The 12,026-nt window shown below is 43.2% G+C and overlaps 1 protein-coding gene across 1 annotated transcript in view; it reads right to left on the bottom strand.

Moving 5' to 3' along the window:
* The window catches only part of LOC120435191 (IQ motif and SEC7 domain-containing protein 2-like), a 181,747-nt gene that overhangs the window by 3,170 nt on the left and 166,551 nt on the right, over positions 1-12,026 (bottom strand). The window contains exons 13-17 of the mRNA XM_039604257.1: positions 11,789-11,955; positions 10,979-11,118; positions 9,842-9,967; positions 8,744-8,843; positions 1,295-1,456 (exon numbers count right to left, since the gene is read on the bottom strand). Coding sequence (XP_039460191.1) covers positions 1,295-1,456; positions 8,744-8,843; positions 9,842-9,967; positions 10,979-11,118; positions 11,789-11,955 — 695 coding nt within the window. The remainder of the gene's footprint in view (positions 1-1,294; positions 1,457-8,743; positions 8,844-9,841; positions 9,968-10,978; positions 11,119-11,788; positions 11,956-12,026) is intronic.

The raw sequence follows: 12,026 nt of genomic DNA, 5'->3' as shown, positions 1-12,026 counted from the left end.
ATAACATTGAAATATTTGAATTTGCACATAAATGAATAATAATCAGGCTGGAGCCACGGGATCATCGGTAAATTTCACCCATCTATTTTCTGCCCCTTATCTTGGGGTGTGGGCAGTCCTAAGCAGAGATGCTCTCCTTGTCAGACACCAGAGTGTTCTCAGTTGGATATGCCCGACATGCCTTACCTAGGAGGCGTGGAAGAGGAATTCAATAGAAGGAGCTCCTTGTAGAAGGAGCAGCTCTCTCCTAAATCACTGAGCTCCTCACACTGCTTCTAATGAAGAACCCAGAAGTACGCCACTCATATTCTTCTGCTCACTAGCCGGAGCTTGAGTCCACAGACGAAGGTCTGAATGTAGATCGATTGGTAAACCGATAGCTCAGCTCCCTCTTCACCACAACAGGCAGGTACAGCATTGCTGCAGACACCACACCAATCAATTTGCCAATTTCCTGCTCCCTTCCGCTCTCAGTAGTGAACAAGATTGAGATACTTGAGCTCTTCCTCATCCTGGGGGAGCAACTCATTCCTCGGTTGCTGAAACCAGCAGCAAAAGAACTTCAGAAACCCCAAGGATAGTCCACGCTGATACTGGGAGGTGTTGTACTCGCACACATATGGATGCTAAAATGCTAAAATGAGTTGACAGATATAATAGTTTGGCTGTTAATATATGTGAGCAGCCTGCCAAAGTAAAGTCTGTGTGTGGGAAGTTCTTCATATACCGTGACTGCTGGCAACCGGCCTGAACTCTAACGGTATAACATTTGGTTTATTACTAGCTGCAGCAAGCACAAATCCAAAAGAGAAAAGAAATGAGAAAAAAGATTCTGAAAATAGTCTTCCTCCAACGGCACACCCTGTCCTAAGCCCCGCCCACCCCTCCCACAATGCATACTCCAAATCAGCTCATGTGGAATTCAAACCCCGTCTCCAGACTCAAAGCTCTACTGGAACTCCTCCGCTGTGTATGAAAACAACTGTGACTGACCAAGGTTTGTCTAAAGCCTGAGAGCAGAGCACAGACGAGGTGCAGGAAAATGGTTATGTTTTTTTTTTTTTTGTCCAATGAAGCGACTTTAATTAAACAGTTATTTGTACCTGTGCAGCAGACACGCTCAAAGTAAAATATCAGCTTCTGTCCCTGAAACGATCACCGCTAACAGCTTTTAAAGCTACAACCACGGGCACCACAAGCTTTGTGCCCTCTGCTGGTTTCAGTACTGCTTTGTGTAATTATCCTTTATTTAAGGTCCCACTGAGCCTCCCACTGCTGTGACAGGAACACTTACACTCCACCCTGTACTTCTCCATTTCCTGGACCTCTGCAATGCTCTCTCGGAGGTCAGAGGTGAAGCGCACCCGGTCCTGCTGGCTCGGGGCGTTGAAGACGATCAGAACCTTCCTCTCTCCTCCGGGGTTCGCTGACGTCAGCCGGATACCGTGAGGATAATCTGAGTGAAACACAACACAAAGACATGTAACCTCATTAGTCCTCTGATCTCTGGACGGTTGGTGGTTAGAAAATGCCACCAGATGATTGCTGATTAACTTGAACAGTAATAGTTGCCTAATAAGGCTAGAAAGTAAAAGGACCCCCGAATTTTGCAAACACCAGCCACTAGATGACTTTTAGCATTTGGCGCAGCAGTCAGCAACGTGCGTCATGCTAGTGTAGCTCAAATCGTCTCAAAGTATTTAAAGAGAACATTTTGCCATGCCCTCTATTTTCGCTCTCCTCCTTTATGTTTGATTACATGATTGGTGGCGGGTACGCTGGAGTTGGGACAGAGTGCCACCAGCTGCAGCTGTTTCAGCAATCCAGTTCCCTTTGAAGGCCCAGCTCACCAGCACAATGTCATCTCTGCATCAGCAGTCAGTCTTGGTTCGGCCATCTGTTGTTATCTCTGCTCATCAGAATTCTGTTTAATCGCTCATGTTTCCCTTTGTCTGCACTTCTTTTGGTTCACCCACCTCCAGTTTCCAGACCTGCTTTGTCCTTTCGATGCTCTTCCCTGCTTCATTCTAACCCCAGCCTCAGCTTTGGTCTCAGTCTCAGGCTCTCACCTACAAATCCAAGCCTAACTCCCAGTTTTCCATCCTCCATTTCTAGCATCTTGGTATTTTCTCTGCTTAGCTAACACCAGCCCAGCTCCTCACAGGCTCTTTGTCAGCTTCCTTGCCGTGTCTAATAAACTGTCAGTAACCTGTTTGCACCTGGGTTCAGACTGCCTCTTTGTCACGTTTTTTTGTGATATTTTTTTTCTGGTGTTGATAAATGGTCAAAATACGTAAAGGAGAGAGTAATTAAAATGAAAAGAAAATCCCTGCAACTCAAATCTGAAGTGATGATCGTGGAGGCAAGAAAGATGCTGCTGCATGCCCGCGTGCTTCAGGGGTGCAGGGTGTCTTTTCTTCTTTTTTTGGATGTGGATATTTTTTGGAGACACAGTGGAGAGGCAGGTAAAATGGCCTGCTGTGAACCGAACTCAGTGGCTGCAGTATAACATAAATAAGGTTTCCCTGCAGAGCTGAGAATAGGAATATAACTCTGATGAAGTGCACAGTAACGTGCCCTGAAAGTAGAATTCATAGTAGGAGTCTAATCTAAGGGACATTTCATCCAGAAGGATGGATCCATTCAATTTTTTTAAAGGGCTCTTTTTGCACTGATTTCCTTCCCTCAAATACATCCTCACATCTCCAAGCTCTGCAAATCAAACAGATGTAATGTACGCCTCAACGTGTATGGATGGAAAGCCGGAAGCAGACATGCATTAAAAGGAGGAGCTGGGATGGAGGTGGGTTCCAAAGTGGCTTGCAGATGTGCAGCAACTGTATTCATTAAAGCGCGTTATATGATGTATTTTTTTTATCTGCTTTGATTGACAGTTGTACAGACTCTAAACTTTGTTCAGTAATGAAACTGAAGTAATTTAACGGCCTGTACTTTGAAAATAATTAATTGGTATTCGGAGCAGTCTGTGTTTTTTTGATTTCATCAGAAAACAGTGTGCTGATCTCTGAGCCTCACCCCTCCTCACGGGCAGGATTAATCTGACTGAGAAAATAAGTTTTGTGTACACGCACACACAAACCTTCCTACCTGCCTCCCACGCGGCGTGCACAGACACAAACACATGCACCCACCCACGCGGCTGATGCATGACTGTGCTGATGAATCACATGGGACAATCTGTCCTGGTTGCAGTCATCAGCGCCCAAGACCCATTTAGCTCCAACTGGAGAACCAGAACTGTCAACAACAACAAGCACCAACTGAACGAGCTCCGAGGCGACACTGGAATGACCGACTTATATGTGACACAATGTAATGTGATGCAATCCAGTCAAATACAGCGTAAGGAACAGAAGACAGCTCAAAATATTATCATCTTTGTCTCATGAAAACTACAGCCAACAGTGTCAGCTTTCTTATTTTTTTCAGAAGGCTGCCAAAGTTTAGTTTTAGTTAACCATGATGATGCTGGGAAATAAAAAGAGTCCATAGGAAATCTTTATATCATGTGTTTATTTAGACTAGGATGTCATGGCTGTGAATCAGTTACATTAATGTTCATCACAGCAGTTCATGAGACTGTCCAGTCCTGCTTTATGGCTGGAAATATCCAGATTATGTGAGAGCAAACCAAGAATCACCAGCTTTCTTACAGCTTTGGTTTGGTTAGTCACCCTGAATATTCTTCTTGTCTAGTACGGCTTTAAACTGGTAGCTTGTTGTTGTTAAGAACCTTCCACTTTGAAACCTAAACTGAATTAAAACGAAATAAAAACAAAAGCTAAAGAAAATTAAAACGCTATAACTCTATTCTTTACATCTCTGGTATGGAATAGTTGGTTAAGTTTAGGAAAAGATTAAAATAGAACCTAACATAATGCTGACCACAGGTTTGAAATCAAAGTTCTCACATGATCACAAATATTTTTCTGTGTAAAGAGCTCCTTTAACTCTGTGAACCATACAAACGAGCCTTAGTCTCTTTACTGGCTGTTTGTGCCATGATTAGTAGCACTGCTTAACAAATCACAGTGGTCGCCACAAGAAACACACTGCAAAGACCCACATCACTGCCAGGTGAGAGCAGAAGAGATGAGAAAGCCGAGCATTGAGAATGCAGCTAAACCTGTAACTCTGCAGAGGTTGTTTCAGAGTTGATGCGAGTGTGTGGAGCAGAGTCTCAGAGATAATCTTATGGCTCCCTACAGGTATGTAATGTCCCTGTTAGGTAAGCCACGAGTTTGTGGGCGGCTCTGCTACATAATAAACAACCTCTTTCTGAATTTGGGAGCTGAACTCTCTCCCTGAGCGAGGCTTCCTGTTAACAGGTGCTCAGGCAGATCTGAAACGCCAACAGCTCCAATCTGCTGCGTGCAACTGAGAGCCAATTCATCTCTGAAGAAGTAGAGTCTTGGAAAACATGCACACACACTTGTGTCAGGAATGACAGGAGATTGCATAATCGTGAGCTGTGCAGAGGCGCAGTCTGATTTTACCCAAGCAACACAGGAGAATTTCTCATATATCCTCATTTCATCGGGAACGCTCCCGAGAGTGAATGAAGCTCTGTGGAGCTGTGGGACAGAAAATGTCATTTTGATGGGGTAATCTTTTTTTTCTGATGACGTCATGGCAACAGCCACAGTAAAGCCTCCATGATGTGAGGCATACAGCCTCCTAAGAGCATCACTTTCAACCACCATGAGCAGCTGCTTCTTATACACAAAGGTTTCTGCTGTGGTTTCACAGACACTCCCACTGTTTTTTTTTGTCTAGGTACAACAGCTGTCTCCTTTTGTAAATCCTTAATGGACCAATCGGCATGCATTACAATTAGTTATCTTGTAACTAATGCTAATGCATCAGTTTCAATTGCAACATTTCCAGCAGCTCAACAAATATCAGCAGACACACACACTCTGCAAAACTCCAGCTGTTGAGGAAGGACTGCTCAGTGACATCTGACAGACTGGATAGTTAAAACTTACATGTTATGGCCCCCATTTATTTTAGCGTTTTTGAGCAGATGTGATGCTGGGGTATGAAATTAAAGTACACTAATATTTTGTTATTTAGATGTTGCATGAAATTGCTAGGCAGGTTAACTACACCGGTTAGTTTGTAGTACTGTGGTAATGTTTAGTAATGTACTGTGTGGGACTGGTGCAGAGCAGCTGTGGTGTTCATGGTCAGTGTAAGGTTATATCACTGACAGCACAAAGTTCAATGAAATTTAAGATGTTGATGCTTACTAGATGACCTAATCAAAACAAATAGTTGCCTCAAGGTGCTTCAAATTGTAAGGTAAAGACCCAACGTTAGCACAGAGAAAACCCCAGCAGTCAGATGAATCCCTATGAGTAAGCACTTGATGACAATAGAAAGGAAAAACTCTCTTTTATCTGTGACGGTTGGGGGTGATGGAGGAAAAAGGGACAAAACCGAGTGGGATATCAGCCATGAGAGTCTGTGTAATATCTGTTTGTATGTTGCTGAAATCAGTTGGGTAGATGCCCTTTGAAGAGTACTTTACTCTTTTCCTTTTGTACTCTGATTACATTTCAGCATTTGTACTTTTTCACATGTAGTTCAGTAAATAAGCTGAATCAGTGCTTCAACCTTCATCAGAATATTTGTCAGGACAAGTACCTGCACTTTTACATGAGTGTTTATTTTGGCCACCTCTGTCAAACTTAGGGTTCATGTCGTAAAGTGGCACATTTTAATCCAAACAATCATTTCTTGGCCAAATCAAGTGGTTTTTGCCATCTAATCGTAACTACTGACTGAAAGCAGAAATAAGAGACAGACCACAGTGTTCTAGTTGTTATGGCTGTGATTTATGTTACAATGTGCTCTGTAAAACAGGACTGCTGTCCCTCAGACCAATACTGTAGCAGCCTGTACGACAGAGTCACCAAAGGATGCTCGGTGTGCAGCTGGACACCTCTGGGGCTGAATAAGTCCAAACACTGTAAAATGTCCAACCTTATAGCAATAAAAACATTTAAAGCCTGACACAAAAAACTGTGAGGTGGGTTACTTTTTATAACTCAGATATCTGGTTACTGGAGTTATGGGTGTAGTAGTTTACATTGACAGACTTCCTAACACAAGGCTCTGTACCCAGCATTGCCTCCTCACTGTCATGAACCTTTCCGTCCATCTTTGTGCAGTTGGTCTCCTCTGGAAAATTGTTTAATGTAGTTTTTTTTTTACAAATAATACGGCTTACAGTGTTACCTATTAGCTCGTTTACTGTTTGCACACTTTTAATTTGAAGATGATAACTGCTGGCTCCAACAATAAATAAATAAACAACTTGGCAGGTAGCAAAATGCTAGCACTGGGGATTCAAAATGTTCAAAAACTGTGAGACCCATGGTTGATTCTGGAACCCGTCACCCCGCACCCCACCCCCCCGTGTGAGACATGGTGTGAATTTGTGCCCTTTTAACTGCACCCAGCAGCGGTGGTGGTGTAGGCACTTCTAGATGCTTCTACATCATTTAGCTGTTAAGATCTATTTAATGGCTTCAAATGAGACTTTAGTTTTGTGTCGGCTGAGATTTTGTGGGAGGTTCTGCATCGTTTCACGTATATATTTATACATACAGGCTCTTTGAAAGAAAGTGGTGGGTATGTAATTTCAGAGCCGAACTCTCTCTCTGAGTGAGGGATCCTGTTAACAGGCGCTCAGGCAGATTTGAAACACCTCCAACTCCAATCTGCTGCGTGGAGCTGAGAGCCAATTCATCTCTGCTGAAGAAGCAGAGGCTTGGAAACCACACACGCCCACACACACACACACACACACACACACACACACACAAACAAACACAACTCTATAGGACTGTGTTAACGCTGTTATTGAAAAATGTGTTGGTTGAATGAGTCACGTTTCGAGAAACGTTGTCAAGCAGGCTCGTTTTCAGGTTGACAGACGTATATTTAGGAAATCCTGTGATGTGCTTCCACCGGGTTCCTTTCAAAGAGGGTTGGTGTTGTTGGTGCTGTGCTGACTGACGGTGTCTGTCTTTTAAAGAAACGGCTGGCAGATAATTGTAATTGGAGAAGAAAGTAAAATAATGTTTTGCCAAGTGATTATTACCAGATTGTTGAGAATACTTCCAACTAGGACAGAATCTCCAATTTTTGTTTTTTACATGAAATCCAGGAGAAAGTGTCCTGCTCGTACCAAACGAAGGCACGCGACGTTAAAAACACAGCCACTGCTGCTTTTAGCCCAACTTCAAAACCCTGTCGTGTAAATGTTGGTCAAGCTTTTACAAATAAGCTGCAGTTTTAATCTTTAATCCACTGAATGCATAAGAAATAAGAATATGTTCTTTTGGTTTTTGTGTTTTGACTGCCATATCTAAGCCATTATTTACTTTTAGGTAAGTTAATGTATTTATTGTTTCCCCTTTTTTCGACTCGCTGACATGTATAATATGTGTTAGCCACCTGACGGCTGTGTCTGGATGTTTTATGGCACCAAACTGCAAAAACTCACTTTCACAAGTCCAAAGGATGAGAGAGGTGTAACTTAAAGATTGCATTTGTGGCTGGTTGGTTCAACACTTATGAAATGTCCCAACAGATACTAGATGTGTTGTGATAATGTTAAAGACAGATCCTGAAGAATTCCAGTGACTCCGAGATTTGGAAAGGTTTTTATTTGAAGCATCGCAGACACGCTGAGTGACACAGGCTCATCGCAGGGTGATGTCTCGTCTCCTTAAACCCTCCTTGTGGATATGTTGTTACCAGATCACTACACTTAGCTACGCTGCAGCTTTCCGTCCCCTCAGACTGTACATACTGCAGCTGTACAACAGCCCTTGAGTACTAACGCTGCATCTTTTAAACCTCTGTGAACCTCTTTTACATGCTGCCATGAGTACAGCGATAACGCAATGACAACCTGCTGCCGTGTAGCCTCGTCCTTTAGCATGGACGGAGAGAAAGAAATCAAGAAAGCTTAATTTTGAACTTAGCTGGTATTTTACTGTAACTGATACCTCCAAGCTTTTTGTTCATGTGGAAATAATATAAGGAAATGGAGACACATTAGTTTAGACTTTCCGCATTTTTCAATGTTTTTCAGTTCCCATATTCATAACTTTTATTTTTATTTCTTAAAATATGAAGTTAACAAGCAGGTATTTGCTTACTGAAGCAACTAACACTTTCTCCATTTCCCCTGCAATCAGCGATACCAAATTACGTAGGACGTTCTTGGAAAGAGACCTGCAATTATGTGAAAAGCTGCCACAAAATTAGCAGGAAGTTGCAGGACTTGTAAATTAAACTGTTGTAATTCTACAGAGATTCACTGTGAAGATCATATCAGCATTTTCAGATTCAGAGTTTCTCACAAAGAACAAAGTATTTGAGTAGCTCGACAACAGCAGCAACTTTTTCAGTGGGATGTCAAAAATATGCTTGGAAATATCCTTAAATCGAGCAAGGCACTGAGAAATGAGCTGGCAAATCCATACAGACAACACGTGTGCAGCGATCAGGGTATTCATATATTTACAGCACCATGTGTTTCATGCATATCTGCATGTGTGAGTGTTTTCAGTGGGCCTGCTGACTGCTGGGTAAAAATAGAGTCAAGCAAGTACAAAAAAGAAAAGGAGACATAGAGACTAAAACGAGAGAGGCGGAGGAAGATGGATGAGAGGAGGCAGCAGAGGCAGAGAGCAGTACTTACAGGTGTTTTGGAAAGTGTGGACCTGCATGTCGACCAGAGGAAACGATTGTCTGAAACTGTACGTCACAGAAGTCTTCTTCTTTTGGAAGATCTTTGTCACCTGAGGAGGAGGAGGAATGAAAATGAGGGAAAAGAAGGTAAAGAAGATGTCCTGCATGAAAATACACACAAACACCAAAACACCGACAGGTACTGTGTTGAAAACAAGCAGATGTGCATCTGTAAAAAACTTTTGTGGGAGGCTCCTGTTTACTGCAGACACAAAACACCATCTTCCCTCAGAGAGTTTAAACCATAACCAGCAAGTGAAGACTAAACAAATCAGTGGGTGGAGAAAAACGTGAAATCGGGTATACGAAGGTCAAAGGTCGAAATCTGAACCAAACTCTCCCAGCTGATAAACCTGGACTTCTTGCTGATATTGCTTCAGCTGCTGAATCTTAGCACCAGTGCCTAAAAACACCATAACAGCAAAAATCAAGCAGCATCTGACCAGAAAACTGAGAATTTGAGTTGGTTAGCAAACAGCCAAATACTGAGCATCTCCTTTAGCTCCTTTAGCCGTGGTTTGGTCTCCACTGACTCAAGTTCAGCTGCACTCGCTCACTCAACTCTAAACTCTGCAGTTTGCTGCTGCGCAGGTTGTTGAAGCGTGCATGACGAAAACAGTGGAGAAAACTAGAAACTCAAAGTCTCAGTGGAGAAACATGAGACCCGATGGGTAAAACTCACTGACAAATCCTGTTTTTTTGGTCTTTTCTCGTAAAGTCATGCAGTCAGACTTCCTGACATTTCTGGAGCACTGCTTAAACATGAGCAGGGCATTATGGGATAAAACGGTGGTCCAGTGATGCAAAAATCCTTTTATCTCACATGTGAGTGAATCTTAAGGTTGTGCAAGAATCGTTGGTCACACTGGTCCTAAATGGTGCAATAACCAAACACCCACTGTTTTCCACTAAATCCACAGCTACGGACCAGAAGCTCAATACAAAGTTAAACCTAACCTTGGTTTAGATTTAAGCGAGCTGCTCTGGTGACCTTATATCCCTGTGAGAAGCAAAAGCACATGTCACACACACAGAGTGCATCGTTTACCATAAGCAGGTCGTTGAACAGGAAGACTTCTCTCTGGTGGACGCCGCTCCTCTGAGCTCTGTTTGGATCGGGAACCTCGAACAGCTGACAGCAGCACACCAACCTGCGATGAGGCAGCGACAGCACCTGCAACGCACACACGCACAGACAGACACACACTTCTGTGACCTGCCCTGTATCAAAAGGTTATTAAGCCAAAGGTTATTATGTAGTAAAAAAGAGACAGGGATAAAAAAAGAGTATAATTGTAGTTAAATGCAATGACTTATGTTAAAGCATGTCGGATTTTTGATCTCTGAAATGTGACTGAATGACTGTGTGAGCAGATTTATGTCCCTGCAACATAAAATGCAAATATATTGTCATGCATAACACGGATAACACTTCCTGACACTGATGTGGGACCTGTAGAGTCACATTGTCAGTGGACTGAGTGATAACTCAAGACTACGGATGGTGGAACATAATGCCTATACAGTTTACACAGTTTTATCCTGTCATTTAAAAAGTTATTATTGATGCCACTTTAGTTATTTATAGCTATGGTGTTGTAATAATAACAGTATTTACATGTAATTACATTAAAGTTCAGAGTATCAAGCTGAAACTGATACTGAAATCATACAGCGATGACCCACCCACCCACCCACCCACCCCGTCCATCCATCCATCCATCCATCCATCCATCCATCCATCCATCCATCCATCCATCCATCCCTGGCTGGGACGTGGGGCAGGTGTTCTCAGGTCAGCCAAGAGATATAACCTCTCTGGCGTGTCTTGGGTCTGCTCTGGAATCTCTTCCCAGTGGGACTTGCCAGGAAGACTCCTGGGAGGCACCCTTGTCAGATGTCCTAACCATCTCAGCTGGCTCCTCAGCAGCTGCTTTACTCTGAGCTCCTCTGAAATTCCTCACCCCATCTCTAAGGGACACGTTTGGTCACTACCCAAAGCTTGTTACCATAGGTGAGGGGAAGGATTTAGATCACCCGCTAAATCAAAAGCTTTGCTGTTGCTATAAAGTTAAGTTATAAATAAAAACCCATCATGGTAAAGCATCCTCACTTTACCTTTAGCACCTGAAACCTTTGTGCAGCGTAACAGATATTTTCATCTTGGGGTGTATGAGCATCTTACAGGTTTCTTGCCGACCACCATCCTCTCCACCGCCTGGACCTGGGACACGTGGTCATCGTTTGTCCTAAGCTCCCACTTCTGGATTCTTCCATAGATCGCCACCAGCAGGTCCCGGGGAATGTCTTGACCATTATCGACACCTGTTGGGAGCACAGGTAAGAGTTCAAATTCTGACATGTATCTTTTGTGCAGGCACAATTTTTACTCCCGTTTTATCATCCACCGTTTTCCTTTCCTCAGTTCATCCACATCGCTGGCTGCTGTGTGGGACTGTGATCTCAGCCACTGTCTGTGCCATGCTTAGTCAGATTTGTTCCAGCCGTCGTCAGACAAAAATGTGTCATTCTGTAGAAATCTGACGTTAAGTATTTTGGCTAAATTGCTGAGTCACAGACAGAAACAGCACAAACACCAGCAAAGTTTCACTCTTAGCTTCAGAGCACACTGCAGTGCTGCACCGAGTGTTTCACTCTGGATCTCATCAGTTAAATGAGATGAAAATGAAGCGCAAACTGCACATTCTCTCCACCTGAGTTGTTTTAGCCACATGCTAACAGTCAAATAATGCTTCAAACAGGTGAAAAATCCTTTAACGTGGAGCGGACATTGTCCACACCAGGAGGAGGTCAAGAGGTTTCAGCCTCTTTTCTAAACTGTAGTTTTACCATTTTTATGTTGCAGATTTACGAGTGTTTACAACAATGATGACAGCTTGCAGCATTTCTGCTGCTCTCAGACTCAAACACTGATTTTAACATTTTCCAGCCCTGCATCATTTCAGACTGATTATGGGGTCGCTGCTCTACTGACCACGCAGGTTCTTGATGAAGTCCTCGAGCTTCATCTTCCTCTCCGGCTTCACGTTGGGGCTGTACATGTCTGTGTTGAGGAGGATGATGGCAAAGGCCAGGATAAAGATGGTGTCTGGATTCTGGAACTGCCGGATCAGCACCGGGTTACAAACGCAGTATCGCTGACTGCAGAGCGAGAGAAAGGGGAGCATCACAAACTGCACAGACGACTCAGCTCTTTGATATTTGATCAAACC

Source organism: Oreochromis aureus, linkage group 20, assembly GCF_013358895.1.
Source record: "Oreochromis aureus strain Israel breed Guangdong linkage group 20, ZZ_aureus, whole genome shotgun sequence".
NCBI lineage: Eukaryota > Metazoa > Chordata > Actinopteri > Cichliformes > Cichlidae > Oreochromis > Oreochromis aureus.
The sequence above is the reverse complement of the archived record's forward strand: the minus strand, read 5'-3'. Positions and strand labels throughout refer to the sequence as shown.